Source organism: Engystomops pustulosus, chromosome 1, assembly GCF_040894005.1.
Source record: "Engystomops pustulosus chromosome 1, aEngPut4.maternal, whole genome shotgun sequence".
NCBI lineage: Eukaryota > Metazoa > Chordata > Amphibia > Anura > Leptodactylidae > Engystomops > Engystomops pustulosus.
Window position 1 is genome coordinate 171,108,016 of NC_092411.1, and position 22,938 is coordinate 171,130,953.

Genomic DNA, 22,938 nt, shown 5'->3' on the forward strand with positions numbered 1-22,938 from the left:
AGTCAGATTGTTCTGTATGCATAGAATGCCTGACTCTAGATGTCAGTCAGGCGGACCAAGCAGATTTTATCTACCTAATATGGGCTTGCAATACCATAGTGAGATTCCGGAGAGAAGTGGTTTGTTTGCGATCTCAGATCCGGAGTAAACTAGTTCCTGCCTTTCTGGCCCTATTCCTATTGGGAATTATCCAGGAGGATGACTGGTCCCATTTTGAAACTATTTTTTATGAAGTTAACACTGTTTTTGGCCCATTGGTTAACTTGACTTTACCGTATGAGAATATAGTTTACAAGCAACATGGCTGCCCAGATAAGTTCCAGAGAGGGTAGGGCTCCTGGTGCGCTTCCCCAGATACCCTTTTTAATTTTTATAGTCTGAGTCTCTTATCACTTTTCAATGAGTGTAATATTTGCTGTAACATATTGTATGAAGATATAATGATCATAATTGTAATTGAGTGACGGGCACCTTTCCTGTACTCCTCTGCGCATTGTTGACAGAGGAGATCTTTCAATCTGCAGGTGTAAGAAAGTAACATGCCATGTTGCCTAGGCCTAGTTACTGTACTGCGCTCCTGACTCCACTCAACCAGGATGGTGGTTGTTATATGTACAAGTTGGGTTGGGGTTTTTTAAGATTGTTGCTTTTGTGCAGAACTCTTCACGAATGGAAAATGATTACATAAGGATGTACAATGTTATCTCTCATGTACAACAATTTAAAATTCTGTTTTATTCATGTGTTAATAAAGCAAATATTTCGGAGCTTTAGTAAATATATAAAAAAAAAGACACAGACACATGGACATGTTCAATCCAATATAATCCCAAATTCACTTTACAAGGAAAATAAAATGAAAGTCACAATTGCCTTCTACTTTTAACAAGGACAAAAGCAAAGAGCATCAAGACTGCAAGTGTATTTACAGTCCTTAAACATTAGTGTATTTTTAAATATAATACAACTTCAATATGCTATTTTAGAAAAATAAGAGCTATGAATTTCCAGGTAACATACAAGTGTACATTAAAAGTCTTTCAGTCAGGGAAGTGAAATAATGTTACTTTAAATCCAGTAATTCAATGAAAAATGGGTCATAGACCATGGGTTATTTCATCTTAAAGACACTGATGGCCCAAGCATAGAATCAGTGGGGTAAAGTTAAAGATTTAGTCAAGGAAAACAAACTGAACTGCGTGTCCCATGATTTCAGGTCAATCATCAGGTGGTATGCTGTGAACGGTTCTTGGAGCACTGCAAAAAGGGTTGTTGTGATGTGTCAGAAAACAATCTGCACAAGGTTCCCATAGGGAACTACTTTGGGTCCACCATATTTTAGCTGGGACATGCCTTTATGAGACAGTACCCGGATTTTTCACCACTAAAATGGCTATTAAAAAAATCTTAAATCATGTGAAAATAGGCATAAAACATCTTTAGCCAAGGAAAAGTCAGACTCAGAGATGGAAGGAGGAGACTTTAGATATATCTTGGGATTTAAAGTATTTTGAATCAGATTTATAAAGATCTCATCTTTCAAATCACCTCAGGTTTGTTGTGCTGTGATCTGCAGCTTGCATTCCCAACTATGATTACACCAACTGGTATGTCTATTTCGGTAGTTCAAAGCACATCAAGTCTGATACAGTTTGGAAGAGAAAACTCTATTCTTTAATTTGATACAAGTACTGTGGTTGCAATATAGGCATAGTCAGTGACACTCCCGCCAAGAAATTGGCTTTTCTTTGGCAAAAGATTATTATTTTTTTTTCTGATTTTCTATAGATGAACAGGTGACATTTCACATAAAATGGGCAATGATGTTAGAAAGGATATATCGTACACTATTGGTTGGTGCAGCAAGTTTAGCGGGGTGAAAAAGTTGTCCATATTAGAGGTAAGAAAAATGTAAATTAAGGCAGTACTGTATCATAACATATCATGAGAATTACAGAGTAGAGTATTACAGTATATTAACACTAAGTAGAGCAATACAAATCTAATATTGTTTGGTTATGACAATGTAACATACTAAATTAGAAACAGTTGTTTTATATAAGTGTGTGTGCGTGTGCGTGTTATACCATACTATATAAAAGTTTTGAAACCTTTCCTCCAAAAGGCAAAGCTTACAAGAAAGGCAACAACACAGACCCAGATTGGGGTAAAAGGCCACATGTTCACATTAAGGGCACAGTCAAATAGTCTTGTTTTGAGAAACACTTCATGGGTTACCAACAAACCTCAAGTTTCCTAATTTGCAGTGATAGGTCTTCTCAGGATAAAAAGCATATGCCAAACAATATATGTGTATAAGTAAATAATACAGAGATAAAGCATTTCTTCAAATAACCATGTATTACAATTACAGCAAGTGGAAAAGATATAAATAAATCTCTATACATTTCTGGCAAGATACCATGTATAGTCCATCTGGTATATAACACACACGGGTATTACTCAAAATTAAAAGGACAATGTGCATGTAAACTACCATCTCGAACACCTGGATAAAAGGAGGTCACTTAAGTTCACATTTTAGATTTAAAGTTACCCAGTCTTTGGAAACAAATTAATTAAATCAAATGTAAAGAGGGATATTAGTTGGGCAGGATCAGATACTAAGGCACTAGATTTCTAAACCCTTGTGTATTTCTCATCAATAGAATGATGATGATGATTTCAATATGCATAGTCACAGGCAATAGATAAAGTCTATTGAATTAGTCACCAAAGTAGTCACATGAGCCTTGATAACCTAACCTAGTCTTTACCTAAAGTTTAATAGGATGAAGTCAACACATAAAAACATGACCAGGTAACTAATTCCTTGTGCTTTGCCTCCAAGATGCTTTTAGTATTAAAACTTTAGACAAACCAAGAATATCACATGAGCAACTTAACTAAGTCTATAACTAATATTTATTCATTCTTAAAAGGCTAACTGGCAACAAAGATCACATCAAAAAGTATTAATAAACTACCATGAAATGATTTGAGAGTTTAAATCTTTCAATTAACTATATTTCTGTTTAGTAAGACACGCTGTGTTACCAACATCTCCGAAGGCTACAATTTAGTAGTCTTGAGAACTATCCTTTATTTCAGAAATCGTGTACAAAACTGTATTTTCCCAGCAGTACTTTCTCTACTTATGGACATACCCTTGGATTTGGCAAATTAATGCGGTCCAGTACAGAGATACATAAAGTGAGGTAAAAATATATATATATATATAATCATAAAACAAACATTTTTTTCTACATACCCCCAATGTTAAAGAAAGTAACAATATAATGCACAATATAGTAGTAGGGTTGGAACGTGGCACATTTGGTTGCAACTGTCAGCAATGCAAAATCTTTTTCAATATACACTTCTTAATTTATAATTGCAAAAGCCAGAAAAATGGTGGAAGAGGTATGTAACTTGAAGACGCACTGAAATCTCAACATTGTGTGGGGTTTGTTTAGGCACATGTTTCATGAAGGCTGGTTGCCTCTAAAATGAGAAAATTTCATCACAAGAAGCATTAAGGCATAACTAAAGTTTTTTTTCTCTATATTTCCTGCATGGAGCTGTTCATTTCCACACGCTCTCTCTTGACTGGGGGCTCTCCGGAGGAACGAAGGTCCCCATCTGTATCACTTCCAAGCTCACTGATGTCATCTGTACCAATGGATTAATAAGGATTTACTTTATTGTTGTAAATAATCATACAATTACTACGATCAAACAAAAATTAAAGAGCTGGGTAAAAGATGTACTATGAATTCGGGCTAGGCGATTACCGTATATATACTTGTGTATAAGCAGAGTTTTTCAACACAAAAAAATAAATTAAATAAATTTTAAAAAATAACCCCACATACTCACATTCCGGCGCTGCTCGAAGCTCCCTGCCACTCCTCTTCCTTCTGATCTCCATCTGTAACAAAGCAGGCAGAGACCACTGTGCCAGCCGGCGGGCAGAGCACATGGACGCGTATCTACCCACTTTGCTACATATAAAGGGCTGAAGGAGAGAAGCTGCAGGGAGCATTGGGGAGCGCCGGAAGGAGAGTATAGTAGTTTTGGTTTTTATATACCCAGGGGCTACAGGGCATTTGCTAAGTGGGGAGCTGGCTGCATGGCATTTCATTAGTTGGGGATGCATTTTCCACCCTAGGTTAATAATCGAGTCAATGAGTTTCCAAAGTTATTTATGGCAAAGTTAGAGGCCTCTGCTTATACTAGGGTCGAATTGTACTCAAGTAATAATAATAAAATTTGACAAATCTCCCTAGTTAAGCACAATTCAAAATTTCATCACAAAAGTAAGTCTTCACTTAATCACCAGAGATGGGTGGATATACAAACAAAAGAACAAAAAAGAATAGATAATGGGGGCAACAAAGAGAAATAGGGCACACGAAGATAAGGAGGGGGAAATAAAGAATAAATGAGACATGGAAACATAAGAGGTGGCAATGCAAATGTATAAGGGGCACAGAAAGAAAAGCTCAACATAGATAGAGCAAACGAGAAACACAAGTCATAAGCAAACTTTAACCTCAACAGTAAAATTGCAAGAACCCCAACTCCTTTCATAGATTATAAACCAATACAATGATACAAGAAGAAGTATTGCTACAATATCAAAAAGTTTTTTTGCTCATCAAAGGGCTATGGCTAAACTGAATGTGTAAACCTATAAATCAGTCCCTATAAAGTTGTACATTCAAAAATTCATACAAGACACTAATATATCAAATATCAACATTTATTAATTACAGACACCAAATGACCTAAAAATACCTCAAGTAAAAACATGTAGAAACATTCAAGAACCATGGACAGTGTGACATGCGTAAAGCAAAAATGTAAAAAGTTCATATGTGGGCTCTGTAAACTATGATAGAAAACCCAATGCCCAAATCATAGTTTACAGAGCCCACATATGAACCTTTTACATTTTGCTTTACGCATGTCACACTGTCCATGGTTCTTGTAAGTTTTTATAAGTCTTTACTTGGGGTAATTTTTATGTCATTTGGGGTCTCTAATAAAAAATATTGATTTGAGATATTGGTGTATTGTATGAATTCTACTGTATGGGACTGTGATTTATAGGTTATTTCATGGACTGTAAGCTCTTACGAGCAGGGCCCTCACTCCTTTTGTTCCATATGCTCGGTCATGTTTTATTTTATTTGTATAGGACTCCTATGATTTGTAAAGCACTACAGAATATGATGGCGCTATATAAAGATCATTATCATCTCCTTGCCTGCTCTATCCTTCCCAGATATTTTCCTTCCTTCTAAAAATAAATAAATAAAATGTTTGCACTGGACAACCAGTCGGATATTATTTCCACTGTTAAAAGGGGGACTGTGTTAGAATAGTTCTTTATCTCTGCAATGTTGCCGCTTTTGGTCAGACATGTGACAGAAATGTCTGTGCAATGGGGATCATAATAAAACAGCCATTATATCCATGTGTATTAAAACTTTAAAGCACAACCGGGATTACAGATGCATAGGGGACTGTTGTGAACATTTTTCTAAAAAAAACTGTACGTCATTAAAGGGGATTTCCCACGGGATAGGACCTAACTTGCTGATCATTGTAGGTCTCAGTGCCGAGACTCCAACGATCAAGAAAACTAGGGGTCTCGTCGCTCCACAGACTAAAATGGAGCAGATGGCCGTGCATGACCGTTCTGCTCCATTAATTGCTATGGAGCTGACTGAGATCGAAGAGCAGTGCTCGGCAATTTCCATCAGCTCCCCCACTGTTCAGCAAGTTATGCCCTATCTTGGGCGGGCATACGTCTGGCGCACTGGTGAGGAGGAGAGGTCTTAGAATAGCAGGGCTTACGGGCCGTGCACACGGTGAAAGATAGGACATATTCCATCTTTTCCCTGTGTGTGCGGCACCGTATCACTCTGTGCAGCCATTGCAGTGTTTGAGGGACGCATGTTCATTTGAATGCAGCCTTAGTTTGAAAAGACTACTGCTAAGCTCCCCTTAGGAGAGGAGAGCGAGTAACACTGTAACTAAGGGGTGCTTAGAAGTCGTCTTTACAAACTAAGGCTGCATTCAAATGAACATATGTCCCCCAAACACTGCAATGGCTGTATGGAGCGATACTTAAAAAAAATAAAAAAAATTTAAGCTACTCCCTCTCAGAGATGCATATTCCAGCCTGTATCGTTTATGTCTATGGAGGCTGCATGAGTTTACACCTAATCTCCCTGTGTGTGCGTTTAAACAGCTCTATAACCCCTATACTTTCAGCTTAATTTATGAAAATACTGCTCATAGCACACTTCAGCCAGGGAGAGAGCAGAAAGGATTAACACTCAGAGCTGTGTAACAAACACGAATGGAGAGCGAGTAACACTAACTGTTTGTTACAGCAGCCCCTGCCCCCCAGTATATAGCCTTCAGGCTGTTCTTGAGATTTACCCAGCCTATAGGGAAAAAAGAAACGTGTACTCACCTTCTGTCACCCCTCCACAAGGTCCTCTTCTATAAATTGATGCTCCGGCATCGGCTCAGTGTCCCCGCACGGTCAGCCACACCCGCCATGACGTCAGCCGCTCACTGCCATCAGTGTGTGCCACTGGCGGCGCACACATTAGAACATCAGCGTGAGGCCGACGACATTATGAGCGCGACTGACAGCACGTCAACAGCGTGCCAGAGCATCGATGTATTGAAGAGCATCTGCCGGAGAGCATCAGAAGGGGAGTAGCCTTTTTTTTTCAATGAAACTTGAGTATAAGCGGTATATCACTACTGGTTCATACAGAACAGAAAACATAGCAATAAGTAGTTCATGCACAATGGAGATCATGTGGACGGAAGCAAAAAATTACTTCATAGACAAATCTTCAGTAAACAAAGTTCTTTTGTATACATAAAGAACATAACTTGAAATTGAAGAGCAAAGAAGCAAAGTAAACCATGTGAAAAATTATTCAACTAAACCTATTTAAAAAGGTATACTTTTACGTTACCTCATGTTATCATACCATGATAAACTAATGACATTACTCACCTTTATCTATTAACAAAGGAGACATAGAAGACAGGTCACTGAACTAGAGAGGAAAAAAAATTGCACACGTTAAATTTCCTGGATAAAAATAAATAAATTTTAAAAAAAAGTAGTATAGTAATTAAAAGCAATCTACCAAATCAAAATTCAAGCATGAATAAACCAGGGACACTTACTCACAGATACAGACACTGACTGGTAATCATCTTATATTTGTAGTCCATAGCCTCCTTCCTTCCAAAATTAACTTTTAAAATTATGCTAATGAGGCTGAGAGGTTATGGGGGGAGGCATTTCCAGACCTCCTCAGTGCTGCAGCGTCACAATGTGTTACAATGAGCATAACAACATCAATGAGGGGTTCTGGAAACACATCCAAAGCCCCTCAGGCTCATTAGTATAATTTAAAACGTTTATTTTAGAGGGAAGAAGGCCATGGACAACAAATATAAGAAGATTACCACAGTCCCAGTTCCTGGATCTATGAGTAAGAGCCCCTGACTTATCATGCTTAATTTTGAAAGTAGATTTTCTTTAAAGCAAACCTGTCACCAGGAATGTTATTTTTAGCAGGTGACAGGTTCCAATAGTCCATGCTATGCTGAAGTTAAAAATGCCCTTGGCAGCATTCTGAATCATTTCAGTAGTGTATAATAAGATTTAAACTACCCATCTCACTGCCAGCAACGCGTGGGGTATGAAGGGGGTCTGCTGAAGCCTGTGTGTGCCTGTATGTCTTAATGCATTCTTCTCCTCCACACCATCTCCCCCTCCCTGCCCGCTTAATGCGCATGACAGGAAGTGGGGAGGGTGAGGGAGCTGCATGAGTTGGGAGGGGAGAAGACAGACTTTGCACACAGATTAAAGGGGTTGTCCAAGTTTAAAAAAAAAAAAAAAAAATATGTGGCCGGGAGCGGGGTTACTAAAACAATAAAGCTGTACTTACCTCCCGGTGCCCTCCCGTATCCAGCGCTGCTGTCGCTCCGGTCCGGGGGCCATGTAAATAAACATGGCCGCCGGAGCAGCGCTGGACTCAGCTTCCGGCCGGCCGTGGCCGGGTACGCCTATCCGTCCCTATACACAGCATTGTGTATGGGGACCGGAAGGTTGTCGCATCCGGCCGGAAGCTGAATGCAGCGCTGCTCCGGCGGCCATGTTTGTTTACATGGCCCCCGGACCGGAGCGACAGCAGCGCTGGATACGGGAGGGCACCGGGAGGTAAGTACAACTTTATTGTTTTAGTAACCCAGCTCCCGGCCACATATATTTTTTTTTTTAAACTCGGACATCCCCTTTAATACTCTATGCCTCAAAATGTTGTAATTTCTGATAATTTGAACTTGTTATTAAGAGGCCTGGAAGCCTTTCCGGAGAACAATAATATCACATCTTGTGGGAATAAAGCTTTTTTTAAGTAGTTTGTTGATCCAGAAAGCTATTCTGTCTGCCATATAAGGGGTTGAGAGGGAATTTTCCCCTGCTTTGGACCAATTGGCAGCATCCTTTTTTGCCTTCTTCTGGATCAACACAGCAAGATTGAATAGGTTGAACTTGATGGACTGATGTCTTTTTCTAACCTTATATACCATGATGCTATGCCTTTCTACACCAGTGTCCCCTTGCAAAACTAGAAAGGGATTGCCACAAGAGCTTCTAAAAAAAAATGTTTTCGAAGAGGGGGATCAAGCTGTCTTTGTTGGGAGTACATGCTTGCAATAAAATATAAGGACCCCAAATATAGCTTTCTGCTGTCCATCCTTCACCAAATGTGACAGTAAGAGAACATGGTTCCATCTCTGACAAAGAGAATCTGGTCTGCATCATAGATTACAATAAATTAATTGGGGTGGTCGATTTGGCTGATCAGGTGTTAGAGCCTGGTGAAAAGACAAATCGCATGCCTGGTACAAAAATGTCCCCATCTACCCGATGCAAATGGAAGCATACAATTCTTTTGTGCTTAAATCCCTTAACGAACAGACCCTTTTTGTTTCCCTTTTCCCCCCTTTAATAAGCTATTAAAGAGCTGTGTGAGGGCTTGTTTTCTGAGTAACAAATTGCAATTCATAGTGACAATATTTAATATACCATGTCGTATACTGGTAGGCAGGAAAAAAAAAAAAAAGAAATGCAGTGAAATTGGAGAAAAAAACATTTTTCTTGTGGGCTTGGACTTTACGGCTTTCACTTTGGGCCCCAAATGACATGTCTACTTTAGTCTTTATGTTAGTACGATCATGGGGATACCAAATTTGTATAGGTTTCATTACTATTATTAATGATGATAATAATAATGAACTTTATTTATATAGTGCCTACAGATTATGCATTGCTGCACAAAGCATGCAAAATTGTTCCTTTTCATACAGTTACAAGAATTAAAAGCTCCTGTAAGAAAAAAAAATGTTTTTTTTTATTTTGCCATCTTCTGGTGCGAATAACTTTTTCATACTTCAGTGTACGGTCCTGTGTGGTGTCATTTTTGTGGGATGAGATGAGGTTTTCAATGCTACCATTCTGAGGACTGTATGGCCTTTTGATCACTTATAAAAAGTAAATTTATTTTAAAAATTTAATATGTTGTTCGGGCGCTATTTTCTGTTACGGGGTTTAAAAGCAGGAATAACAGTTATTATATTTTGGGATGGGGCGATACCCAACATGTTTATGAAGAATTACTTGTTTGTTTATAGGGAAAGGTGGTAATTAGAATTTTTAGGTTTTTATTTATTTTTACTATTTTTCAGAACCCATAGGGTACTTTAATCCTAGTTTGTCTTCTTGATCCTACCATATACTGCCATACTATAGTATGGCAATATATGGGGATTTTGCACATCATCTTTGTACAATCCAAGGCCGTCATGTTGACAGATCGCTGCTCACCGATGATGTCAGCCATGTGGCAGAAGACGTTCGACGTCTCGTGGAGCATCATTTTATGCACCCTGTGCCTGCTATGGAGCTTTAAAAATATTCAGGGATACACAATGTTTCCCCCCCTACATGCCCCTCTAATCCTGTTCTGTGCAACTATCCCAGTTTTGAAATTTTTCACAAAGTCCCAGATTATTGAGATTTTTTACCTACACGGCATGATGTGCAGAGGGTGTCTGAAAGGATGGGAGCGCTGGAGAGCCGAGTAGGAGAAACCGAGGACCAACTCCCTCCAATCAAAAAGGCGGTTTCTCTCATACACAACACTATGGCGACCCTGCTCGCTAAACAAGATGATATGGAAAACAGATTCTGGAGAAACAATGTGCGTGTCATCAGGGTTCCGGAGAGAACAGAAGGCTGCAATCCCAGTGAATTTTTCGAGCAGTGCCTTCTATCTGTCTTTAGCAAAGAAACGTTAAACGCCTCTGTTTGCTGTTGGTCGAGCACACAAAGTCCTGTCAAGACCGCTACCACCAGATAATGCACCCCCGTCCAGTTCTTAGTTGTATCCTACACTATAAAGGACAGGGACATTATTTTACGCAATGCAAGAGATAAGCAAAACCTGCAGATTGATGTAGTCGAATATCGCTGTTTTTGGACATCTCGGCGGAAGTTCAGAAATAGAGGGCTACATTTCAGGGAGTGAAAAGACGTCTACGTCAAGTAAATCTGCCATACTCCATGTTTTACCCTGCAGGATTAAGAGTTATGACATTGCAGGCCTTTAATTTTTTATCTTGCCAGATGAAGCCACTTCATGGTTGGATGTACATGAGAACGATCTTAGGAGGAGTAGTCCTCAGTGGGACTGATACGCTCCACGGAAAGTTTTTACCTTTGCCGCAAGTATCTGTATGGATAGGAGTCATTAGTAATGTCAGGGTACACTACATTATTCATAAAGCAGTGGTTGATGCTCAACTAGCAACAAAAGTTTTTTTTTCTTTTTCATTACTCTATTGCTAACATGTAGACCCTAGGCCGCAGCTGTTATTCCCCCCCCCCAAAAGGTTGCGCCAATGCCTAAGGTTAAATGTAGGTTTATTATGTTTTGTATATGTGTCATGTCCAGGCATTTGCATTTTTTCAAAGGATGTACAGTTATTGTTATATTGCTTTCTCAGGGTAATGGTGGGTAAAGTTAGAGTCTCCCTGCCCCCTGACATTCCAATCTACAATTCTAAGAAATATGCCATACTATCGGCAATCAAACAATATCAGCCCACGATACTCTGCTTATCCAAAACCCACTTTACGTGCAAACAGTGGCGAGCATGGGTCAGAAGCCCAACCTCGCCAGCCCATGCGAAATGGGAGGAAGATCTAGGGCCATTAACGGACAAACAATGGTCCGATGCTTTATCTGTAGTCCCTTCATTGTCCCTCTGTAAAGCTCACAAGTTGTCAACTAAATTTAATACATAGTCTATGGCACTCCTCATTGGCTTTACATCGGTCTAAGGGGATACATGCCCAAGATACAGCATGGCTGGTGCCCATCTGATGCACATGATGTGTGAGTGTAGAAAATTAGGGATATTTTGGAAGAATGTTCTAGGTTTGATAACCAAAGTATTCAAACTATGCCGGAGGACTGCCTCCTTAGATTTTTAGATCCGTATGATTGGGAAGATGGGGCGATTCTGGGGGTGAGCAGAATCCTGCACCGGGGTTGGAGGCATATGTAAACAAAATGAATAACATCATTAGATTGGGAAAAAAGTGATTATAACAAGCGGAAAGCAAATGCAAGCGGCGATCAGTGGGTTAACTTAGTTTTATGGCTATGGAGAGGGCTCACGGGCTATTACGTCACATGTCGGTGAGGGGTTAAAGACACCCGACTTACAGAAGGCCCCTAGTTACAGAAGGACCTCTCTGCCCACTGTGACCTCTGGAGAAGCTCTCAAAATGCTTTACTTGAGTCCCAGGCTGCAATGCTCAGCTGTAAGGTGTAATGAAGCTTTAATGATAATCCTTGTCTACTTGACAGTACAAAATTTAGAAAATCCAATTGTCTTAAGGGCCAATTATTTGCGCGGTTCCCTGGCACAAGTGCACCCAGTGTATGGACTCCGGTAAGTGGAGTTAGTGAAGTACCATTTTGACTTGCATACAAATACAAAACCCAGGGACTTATTGCTAGGAGATCCCTGGGAAAGTGTAGCAGTCATCAGCAGTAAAGGTCGACTTACGAAAGATCTCCCGTGTAGGTGAAGGGATTAAGCATGGCTGCATTAAGTGGGATGGACCTAACAGGGCACTGGAGGCTTTAAAGAGGACTTTTCGCCACCTCACTTATATGGAGATTAGCTGCTACACAGATTCAGGGGCACTCTGAACAATTCAGGGACAGAGGTGAGAGGATCCTGCATTTTAGCCCTGCCGTGTCAGAGGATTGAGGTAGGTTTGGCAGGAAGTGGTTATGGATTGTGGTTACAAATCTACGATGGTCTGGGATTGGATTTCCTCATAAGAAGCAGGTAGGAAAGTCCCAAAACCTAGGACCGATTACACGCCCCCACTCTCCATCACGGCTAGACCCATCATTTTCAGGTTTCATTGATCTCAACGTATTCCACTATGCAATAAATAAAATATTCCATTGCATTCCATTGAGATCTAACAAGTGAAATGTATTTGAAATTCTTTTTATTTTTATTTTTTTTAATGTGGAAACATGAAAAAAATTACATTTTTGGGAATGAAACCTAAATAAAAATTATTTATTCCACAAAGGGAACACTGTGAAACTAAAAAGTAAACTAAAAAAGATGGTGCCAACAGAATTCAACTCAACATGTACAAAAAAAAACAAGCCCTCAAATGGCTATTTTGACAGAGGGCTTTTGAAAGGCTGGGTAAAAAAAAAAAAAAAGTCAAATAGTATTTGGACATTTAGGTCAAAAACAGGCTTGTCACCAAGGAACTGAAAAAAAAATACATTTTAGAGCTGCTGAATAAATAACCTAGGCCTTATTGCATGGGTAGAACATATATTTATTATTAACTTACCTCTCCCATAACTGCAATAGGAGTTTCTCCTGTTGCTTGAGCCACTCTGTGTTCTACCAAGTAGAACATGTATTCATCATAAAGTAATCTGATTAGATGAAAAGACCCAAAACTGGCAGCACTGCGCAAAGTAAGATCCCGGATTACCATTGAGCTATGAAGGAAAAAGAGGGAAAAAAAAAAAAAAAAAAAGACTGTCTAGTATGTGTCCAGCAAGTATAAACCATCAATATAATGTTAAATATGGAGGGTTTTTTTAATGTCCCCAAATACATGAACAAACCTATAGAAAGACCACTTCAGGAGAAACTGCCTGGCAGCTTTTGGGAAAATAGGGCTCCTTTCATGTGGCTTCAGCACTTGGGTAACAACATTATCCAACCAACTTGCCCATTGGTCTAAAGAACTCTGTTGCTGAAGAGTTAACTTAAAATCTTGCTCCAGTTTCTGGACCATACCTTCCTCACACTGACAGACCCAGGATGCTTGTTCCTGTAATCAGCAGAAAAAGAGAGACCCATCACAACATGTACCATGAAATAATCTGCTCAAAGAATTCAGACTATTCCACTATTCACCTGAACATTGGCAAAATCCACACGATTGAGATCACTAAGCATCTGATTTATTTGAGATGTATTCTGCAAGACTGCCCGGGCTGCCTGAGCTAGATGATTCAAGGATGTGTACCGACGCAATGTCTGAGCAAATGCACTAACAACACCAACCTGGAAAATAAAAATATATTATAAACTCGCATTGTTCCATATGACTTTTTAGCACTCTGTCATGTCTTATTTTATTTGTAAATGTCACCTATGAGTTGTAGAGAACTACGGAATATGATACAAATTTCTTTATTTATATAGCATACACAGATTCCGCAGCGCTGCACAGAGCTTGCCATATCAGTCATGTTACGGCTATGTAAATAAAGATTATTAGACACTGAAGGTAAACATGTAGCCAATGCAAAAAATCCCCTTAATTATGAATCTGATGAAAAATGAATATCATAAATTGATATTTATCTAAATGTCTACCATTTTAATCAGCTGGCCTTACCTTTGCCTGGACAATTTGCTGGGGAAAGTCACACATTGAATTTGTCAACCATCCCTCCAGGCTCTTAGCAAAATTCCTTATAGCCTGAGTCAAAGTACCTAATGTAATAAAGAATAGGTACAGAAAAAACAATAAAGAGCAAAAAAAAAAAAAAAAGAATTTTTAGAATCACTTGTTATGGTCAGAAAAAGCAACTGAGAATATATATTTGTTGTTTCAAAATCTAGGAAAGTGGATTAAAAATATTCAAGATATACTATATTCAAAACATTCAAGAAATACTTACTGGGCACAGGACGTAGGACATCTGGGATAAGAATTTCAACAAGGGCTTGATACAGGATGTGGTCACAGCTTCTCATCCATCGCATGATGGGTTCATATTTACACATCACCATCAATTTGTCCTTTGGGATTATTGCCTCTAGTTCTTCATCACTGTGTAATAAAACAGCTCTATTGATACTCAATTCTTTTATTGGGGTTTGCTCCCATTATTGGAATTTCACCTGTGCATGAGGTACATGAGGTACTAAGATAGAGTAGAGCTTAGCAGAATGCGTCCATCTTGGATCACAGGCAGGCATGATGCTGGAAAATGCACCATTTTTGAATATTTTAAATATCAAGCAAGTAATAAATAACATTTACCATATATCTACTTTTATTTTGACAGAATTCGCAAGGTCAGATTTACTCCCAAAAAGAACCACAAGCTTAAAAAGGATGGTGTCCAAGCGGAGGACCACAAAATCTGGGCCGAAGTAGCTCACAGACATATCTGGAATCGAAGTCTCAAGATGGAGGCACCCCACCTCGCTACAGAAACCAGTCTCCAAATGCCACAGGGAAAAAAAAAACCCAGTAGCAACAACCGGCATCCTGACTTCCCAGTCATTGATCCGGTTGGTGAATCAAATGAATCGGCAAGGCGTGAACTGCTAAGAATGGAGGGGTCTTGGCATGCCAGGCGGGTGGCTGGCTCGTCCGAGTCAGCATGCCGGAATAAGAAGAGGCCCCGCTTGGAGTCAAGCAGAGCGAGTTTCCACAATGTTGTTAGTGCCTTAGTAAGCTCAGCCCTGAACCTGATGGCGGCTATTCCTACTTCAGGACAACCAGCATAAGATGTTTTTATTAAAGAAATAACGCTGGTACTGCAAAGCTCTATACATGCAGACTTGGCTCCTTTAGTTGACAAAATTTATGGGTGTATGGAAGAATTGGGAGGAAGAGTCGACAATCATGAGTCTAAAATGGGGGAAATCACTACCTCTCACAATGAGCTGATAGACTTACATTGCCCACCTAGAGGAAGAAGTGTGGGCTATTAAGAGCAAACTGGCTGACCTAGAGGACAGGAACAGAAGGAACAATTTGAAGATCCACGGTATCCCTGAAATTGTTCCGCCTTCTGAGATAAAAAACATACTATCACAGCCATTATTAAGTCTCTACTCCTAGATGTATCTCCAAGAAAGCTTATTATTGATAGGGTTCATAGACTGCCTAGACCTGGGCTTTTCTCTCTTTAGTGTTTAGTATTGCCTACAAGTGGGGTTTATCTACAAATCTGTTTATTCAAAAAGAGGGAAATACGAATGTTATCCGCAGAACAGAAGAAGGTCCCTCTGTGCAGAAGGAGTCTGGGATAACAATTTACGGTTGATATAATGCCTATACCGGTGAAAGCAACTTGGGCAGGAGGACAAAAACGTAATTAATCCGACAACCCGATGTAAACATTAGGTCAAGGAGAACATCCAGGTGAACGTTACCCCTTGATAAATGAGCTAAGCTGGACTCTACCGTATAGATTTACATTTGACGTTTACAGTCCTTTATCTAAGGGCCTTTTCCCTAAGGGTTTCAAGTTTTGTGTTTCCTCATATTTTCCCCCCTTTGCTTTTGGGAGCAAACCAGACAGACAGTCTCCATTACCCTACTTAATTTATCTTGAACCATTTTGTCTTTATCTGGTAGCTCTTGCCTTAGCCGCTATTGGCTTATTTCAATCAAAATCTTGGGTATGTGTCAATATGCGCTTATATGAGCATTGCATGGATTTGGCGTTCCCCACCTCCGCACACATCAGTACACAACCAAAAAACTAACTGTCATGCAAGGGCAATTTCTTATATCTTTTAGTGAAAATTGTCATTTAATACAAATATTTTCTTTTACTTCTTCTTAGGTTTTATTTTTTCAATTATTAGCAAAATTATCCATAATCCTTTTGAATCAGACATCCAAGGAAAAATATTATACTGTAATCAGTCGGTAAATTACCTTCTTAATCCTCTCTCTTTGAAGGATATTGCAGTCTTCCTATAGTTAGGCATGTCGACCCAGAGTGGATAACGGGCAGAGACATTACACAAGGGATTTAGCAGTCAATCCAGATCAAAATAACGATAGACATGAAACTTGCTAACATACCTTGCCTGTGTGGTAGAACTATCTGGAGAGTTTGGCTTTGAGTTCCAGAATGCCTGCCATAGCTTCTCAATGTACTGGAACTGTAGATTCATAACCACGTCAATAGTCGCCTGTAGATAACATTTATTTGCATGTTTAACTAACTGGGCAATAACTTTCACTAAATGGTCAATTTTTACCCAATGGTCTAAGATTACCCAAATAATTTTCACCTACTGGAAAACCAAAAACAAACAAAATTGAAATGTTAATCTCATTTTATTACTTCTTCATTACCAATTCATTACTTCTACTCTGACTGACTGAGTACTAGCCCAGACTCCTCTTGAAGCTAGTCCTACAAGCCAAATATGTCGGGGGCTAATTTTATGTACTTTTAACTAGCAGTGTCATGTACCCTAGTCTGTCAGTGTTATACATTGTATATTAGGGATTGAGTAGTGTGAAGTGAGATATATAGGGCCGTGATTGTGTTGTTGATAACCCCCAGTATAGGGCTAGCGTGTAGGTGTGACAGCACGTAGGGCCAGTCTGCAGCTGTGATCTTCTGTGCTTCACCAGTCAAGCACCACCAATTATCTTTAGTGAATATATTACAATTGCGAGCTGCAGTACTACAGTGGCCACAAACGTGTCTCCCCTATGACAGAATTTTACTGTTATTTTATTAATAGTTTTTAATTGTTTTCTTTAATCATAAACAAAAAAAGGTAGAAAATCCAGAAAGGGGTGCCGAACAGAATTTTTTCAAACACAAGCTATATGCTCACAAATTTCAATCATGATTTGGAGACATAGGTGTTATCAGACAGCACTCCCAGTCATCTATCTATGGGAGATCACGAAATCATGTATATAGTACGGTAATAAGACGGACTCATACATAATACACTCAGACTGTCCTTGTCCTCACTACAATTAGTACCACTGTACACTAGAACAGAGTTCAGCCGATGAGACCCGAGTCTGTATATTTTACATTGTTTTTAAACACATCCCTTCTGAGCACCATAGCAATACAACCTTTTTCTGTATTGCTATTATGACTTACTAAATAAAAGTGACGTTTTAATATACTTGTTGGGTCCGGATATGGGTAGTTTTATCGGGCCAAAGGCAGTTTTGTTAAATGAATTGAAAAAAATCCCTGCTGTGACGCCCACTGCCAGTTTCTACTTCGTGGATATATAGGAAATGACAATCAGTGGGAGATTTATCATATACCGGCACTTGTGCATGATAGTGGCCACACCCCCTGTGTCCCGCCATATACATTAAGAGGTTTAGACCCCTTCATGTGTCCCCAAGGGTGGTGCCTCCTCCAAGCAAAGCTGCGCCAGGTCCGACCTAGCGCAGTTTTGCATAAATTCCTGTGAACGGAAGCTCACAAGTTTTTCAAAATTACGTAGGCTGCTGCACTTCTCACACACACACACACACACAAACACACACAGTGGAGGTTGTGTAGGTGCCATCTTAATTCTTTTACTGCTTCCACGTACATCAGTCATTGGCAGAGCTGCATTTTCAGTGTATTAAAAAAAATAATAAAAATAAAAAGTAGAAAATTATACCCATTGGTAAAAATTAAACCCATTGCCAAATGTAAACTGCAACATACAATAAACTGCAAGATTTCAGCAGTTTCTGAAAACTTTATTTAGAAGATTTGAAGTAGGTTGTATCAGGATACAAATAAATTAAGAAATCTAACCTCACAGTGCCGCCGGTACATAAGTTGCAAATTCTTTATATCTGTCATAGTAATACCATCCGGTAAGAGTATAGTGCCAAGATCTGGTGAAGGGAAATCTGGGAACACATGGGACATATCTAAAAACAAAACGGAAATTTTTTTAATCTTTAACAAAAAGCCCTAGTACACAAAGCTTATATTAGCTATTTAACATTTCAAACCTGCAAGCCAAGTGTGGACTGAGCCGCTGTAAGGCTACAAGGCATTTCAATAACTTACCTATAAACTGCTGGTGATGCTGGCTCTGGGCAGCTACTGATTGCTCTGGTGAAGTGTGCAGGCTGCTGTTTGGATTGTTTTCAAGCATGCCTTCCATCTTTTGTGAAGGTCTGTACCTGGTCAACAGAAGCCATTCTGTGTGAATGCTGCGTGGCGTTCTGACACATGTTTTAAAGTTACTATGCGTTTGGCTGCTTTGAAACACCAACATGAAAACGTTAGCTATAAGCCGCAGAGACTATAGATAACATCTCCGCCAGTTCACATCTGGTTTCAACAGGTCCAACCGGGGAGAGATGGCTTCCGGTTCTATTAAGAGGCTCGAGCATCTTAGATCTGACCAGTTATGAAAGCCAGGAGCTTTGGCTGTCATGGAGTGATAACTGGTATAAATATATATAAAATATGTTAAAATATTAATAAACAAACAAATCTGATCTCACTAACCTTTGCTTCTGATGAATGGGCTGTTGTCTCATTGCCATATACTGAGTGTCCTCTTGAAGTCGGTTCAAAGGAGAATCGGGTTTCAGTCGTATGCCATAGTAGTGGTATTTGGAGTTCCCCCTAAAATACAGATACATATGTTCACAGGACTTTATTTGCGCCATGACAAGCAATGTACTGGACAGCTGCTGAAAAAAATTTGTGGGCCCCGTTTTTATGGCTTCATATGCTCCAAATAACACCCTTTTATTCTTTGGGTCAGTACGATCACAAAGATACCAAATTTATGTAGGTTTTAGTAGATTAAATTTTACGACCGATTTCTAAATCGGTATTAGAAACCGCTATCCATGGGGGAGGGGGGGGTGTTGCGTTGCCCACCAACAGGTGCAGTTAGGTTAACTGCTGCGATTAGAGGTGGGTGCAAACACTCGCTTTGTATGATGAGAGCTCGCCCTATACACCACCCGCAGAACCATAATGTTATAGTACTTTGTGGTGTATGAATAGGTTAAGAGGCTTGTGCCTCTTAAATCTGACCAGTTCTGATAACTGCCAGGCGCTTTGGCAATGTATTACCATCAACCCAACATGCGGCCCCATACTAACCTAGTGCCAAGACGCCGGGTTCGTAGTCCCATAAATACGGAGCGTATTAATTTGCCAAACGAAGCTGCATTCACTGGGTCCAGCTTGTGCTCCTGGCAATGCCGCAGGTAATGGTTGTACAGGGAACTTCTGGGAAGGCTCACACCATCTGCAGTTTCATAGTTATCCAACAGCCACTGGAGCTTCAAGTTAAATCAAAAGTGAATGAAAAACAACAGTACCAAGGGCCACGTGTTGTATTTAAAAAAAAATGCATACTACATTACAGCTAATCATTTAAAGAACATTACCAACAGGATGAAGGATTGTAAACCGAGCACAATGACATACTCTTTTAGCTTGTTATGCCCTTGTTTTTAAGAAACAAAAGGAGTTTAAAATTATTCAGATGAGCCTGGGGGGCTCTGGGCTCCACTGGTGTTAATGGAGACTGGAACCCCTCAGGCTCATCAATTTTAAAGTCTTTTTTTTCTTAAAAACAATAGCATAAGCAGCTTAAAAGCAGAACCTGCCAAAGGGGGCACACACCAGTATGTCAGTGTGCTTGGTTTACAATGCTTCATTCTGGTGGTAAATGTCCTTCAAAGCCTACAACCCATATATCAAATGACAAACTAGCACCAATAGACACCTGTTAAGAGGCTTCAGGTGCAGGCATGTCATAGGTCTACTACTTTAGAGGTCATTAAAACTCAGTATGTTACAATGGTAAAATGGGAAAGAACTGCTGCATGAGAAACTTTTGACACGTTCTTTAAAATTTCTCTTGTATGTTATAATTTTTCATTTTTGCAACAGGAAATAAGTCAGAAACAGCCCTCATTGCATGTCAGAATATAAGAGATTTACAATATGACTAAAAACATTGAAACTTTTACAAAACTATTGGAGATTTATCAATCTATGACATAATTCTATTGTCCTTTGAACTAAAAAAAAAAAAAAAACACGCCTGCACCACATTTATAAAAAGGGTTTTAGACAGTTTTCTGGCTCTCCAACAACCAGCTTGACAAAAAGGGCATGACCTGAGAAAAGGGTAAGCGCCACAAATACTGCTGACCCGAAAGAATGTTGTCGTAATTTTCTAGTGTAAAGTAAGCAAACTAATATGAGGTGCAGAGAACGACTAGATAGTCTTGTACCCCAGTCCACCCAGCACCAGACACCAATATATGAATCTGGTGCAGCACAACACTGTCTAGTCCAACTCTGCAAGGTCTAACCTTAGGACATAAAGGTTATAGATGTATACTGTATATATAAAAATTTGTACATAAAAAGGACACATCCAAGCTCTGCTAGTTTCCCCATCATTGTTTATGTATCTAAAGAAAGATTAAGAACAAACCCAACAAACAATATTTGGGGGTTGCTAGAGGGACAGACTGTGGAAAGCAAAGAGAAAAGAGGGTTTTCTAGGTGAAAGAAAGGGGGGCGGGAGGTGGAAAGGGGAGGAGTGATGCCAGTTCCATGGAAAAATAGAGTGAGGAGATAGAGTGATAATCAGAGGATTGCTGGAAAGCGATCAACGCATCATCAACCGTACTGTGCAGTATCGTATTGGGGTGGGGGGCTGATAAAGCATTCTTTTTTATCTTCTCCTTTAAGTACGGAGTTCCTCATTTCTCCCTATGGAGAGGTGAGCAGCACTCGCTCCTTCTCTCCCGTTTGCTGCACGCCTGGGTATAAGCAGCCTAACAGCAAGAGCCTATGGCGGTGCAATAGTTCTAATGTCCTGGTCTTTTGTATGGTCAAAAGAGATGAATTGGGGTGGTCTGACTTCCGGAATGAGCGGACGCATCTGAGAAGAGCTCCGCTACCGAGAGAGCTTTATCTATATAATCCTGCTGTAATATAGACCGCAAACATACCTTACTCTCGGGTCAGACGCTCCTCCGGTCGCGGGTCGAGAGTCATGAGCAAAGCCCGAAACTCCGCCGCTGCTGAGAGGCTCAAGGGGTTTGCAAGACCAGGGCCCCATAATGGCGCCGCGGCACCACCATGTGCGCGGCTAGATCAAACAACTTCAGAGTCTGATGAGGCAGCCATTCAGGATGACGTGCCAGAACCTACACTTAAAGAAGTTTCTGCTCAACTTCTAGCTGCAATACAACACTCCACGGTATCGTTGACTACCAAAATTGAAGAGATACGAGTGGATGTTGGTCTCCTCAGACAAGACATGCAAAAGCTAAGAGACCGGGTTAAAGACACGGAAGAGCGCATATCACAAATAGAGGACGACAACGTTCCAGTGCAAGCCCAGCTTGTATCGCTAGAGAAAGCGGCTGAAATGTGGGCCCAGAAGTCGGACGACCTGGAAAATCGCCTGCGGCGAAATAACATCAGAATACTGGGCTTACCAGAGAGATCGGAAGGAGCAGATCCCATCACTTTTATGGAGAAATGGATTAAAGAGGTACTGCCGCAGTTATCTGTCTCATCGCTATACGCTGTAGAACGGGCGCACCGAGTCCCCGCCAGGCCTCCCCCACCTGGAGCTCCTCCACGCCCTATGCTGGTCCGCATACTGTGCAGTAAGGACAGAGACGCCATCTTGGGTGCTGCCAGGCGTGCAGGTACCATTTCATATCAGTGCAGCAATGTGGCTATGTACCCTGACCTTTCTGCAGCCCTTCAAAAGTCGCGAGCCACGTTTCTGGGAGTGAAGAAAAGGCTCCTTGAGTTACAAATCCCTTATTCTATGGCTTTCCCAGCACGCCTACGTGTAGTGCATGAAGACCGTGTCATGTTTTTCAACTCGCCTAATGAGGCAGACGACTGGCTGAACACCAGGAGACGTCCCCCAAGACCCTGAGACCGTCATTCTCTCTTACCTGCCGCAAGCTTGTATGAAGCTACAAAGCATACTAGAGACCCTACTTGCTAAGTATACTCCTTGTTTGTCCGTTATGTTATGTTTCTTTTCCCACCAAAATGGCATGGTTTGATCCTAGGTGGACAGTATGATGCGACCAAAAGGTCCACACTTGAATCTAAAGTGATATATTTATGTCTATGCTTCGCTTATATAAGTGTCGCCCACACGAGAGTGAAATGTGTATTATCGATACCCATGTTTGGTGCCCTCCGACCCCGGAGAGAAATTGATATTTCTGTATTTAAATTTTCTATGGTCTATGCTATATAACTATTACAAGATGAAGCTCTGCCCGGAAGTGTTAGCTTACGCTATTGGATTCCATCTTAAGCGTAGGCTACCCCGTACTACTTCTGAGTAGTTGATCTGTGGTTTGGATCGACTGCTTCTGGTTGCTCTGATAGAGCGTTACAGCGTTGCTCCTGTTGAGCAAGTTATAAGTAAGAGTATTAGATTGGGATTTCAGCTATTGTATAAACGGTTAACATAAGGTCTTGGTAATATGACTCTTAA

The 22,938-nt window shown here is 40.3% G+C and overlaps 1 protein-coding gene across 6 annotated transcripts in view; it reads right to left on the reverse strand.

Moving 5' to 3' along the window:
* Positions 1-808: 808 nt before the first annotated feature.
* The window catches only part of RFX2 (regulatory factor X2), a 57,889-nt gene continuing 35,759 nt past the window's right edge, over positions 809-22,938 (reverse strand). For all 6 annotated transcript variants that reach the window (XM_072113858.1, XM_072113855.1, XM_072113856.1 and 3 more), the window contains 12 exons: positions 19,542-19,723; positions 18,933-19,052; positions 18,486-18,601; positions 18,225-18,343; positions 16,511-16,620; positions 14,361-14,512; positions 14,075-14,172; positions 13,588-13,737; positions 13,293-13,501; positions 13,010-13,163; positions 7,052-7,094; positions 809-3,672 (listed from right to left, as the gene is read on the reverse strand). In XM_072113858.1, coding sequence (XP_071969959.1) covers positions 3,563-3,672; positions 7,052-7,094; positions 13,010-13,163; positions 13,293-13,501; positions 13,588-13,737; positions 14,075-14,172; positions 14,361-14,512; positions 16,511-16,620; positions 18,225-18,343; positions 18,486-18,601; positions 18,933-19,052; positions 19,542-19,723 — 1,563 coding nt within the window. In that variant the 3' untranslated portion in view covers positions 809-3,562. The remainder of the gene's footprint in view (positions 3,673-7,051; positions 7,095-13,009; positions 13,164-13,292; positions 13,502-13,587; positions 13,738-14,074; positions 14,173-14,360; positions 14,513-16,510; positions 16,621-18,224; positions 18,344-18,485; positions 18,602-18,932; positions 19,053-19,541; positions 19,724-22,938) is intronic.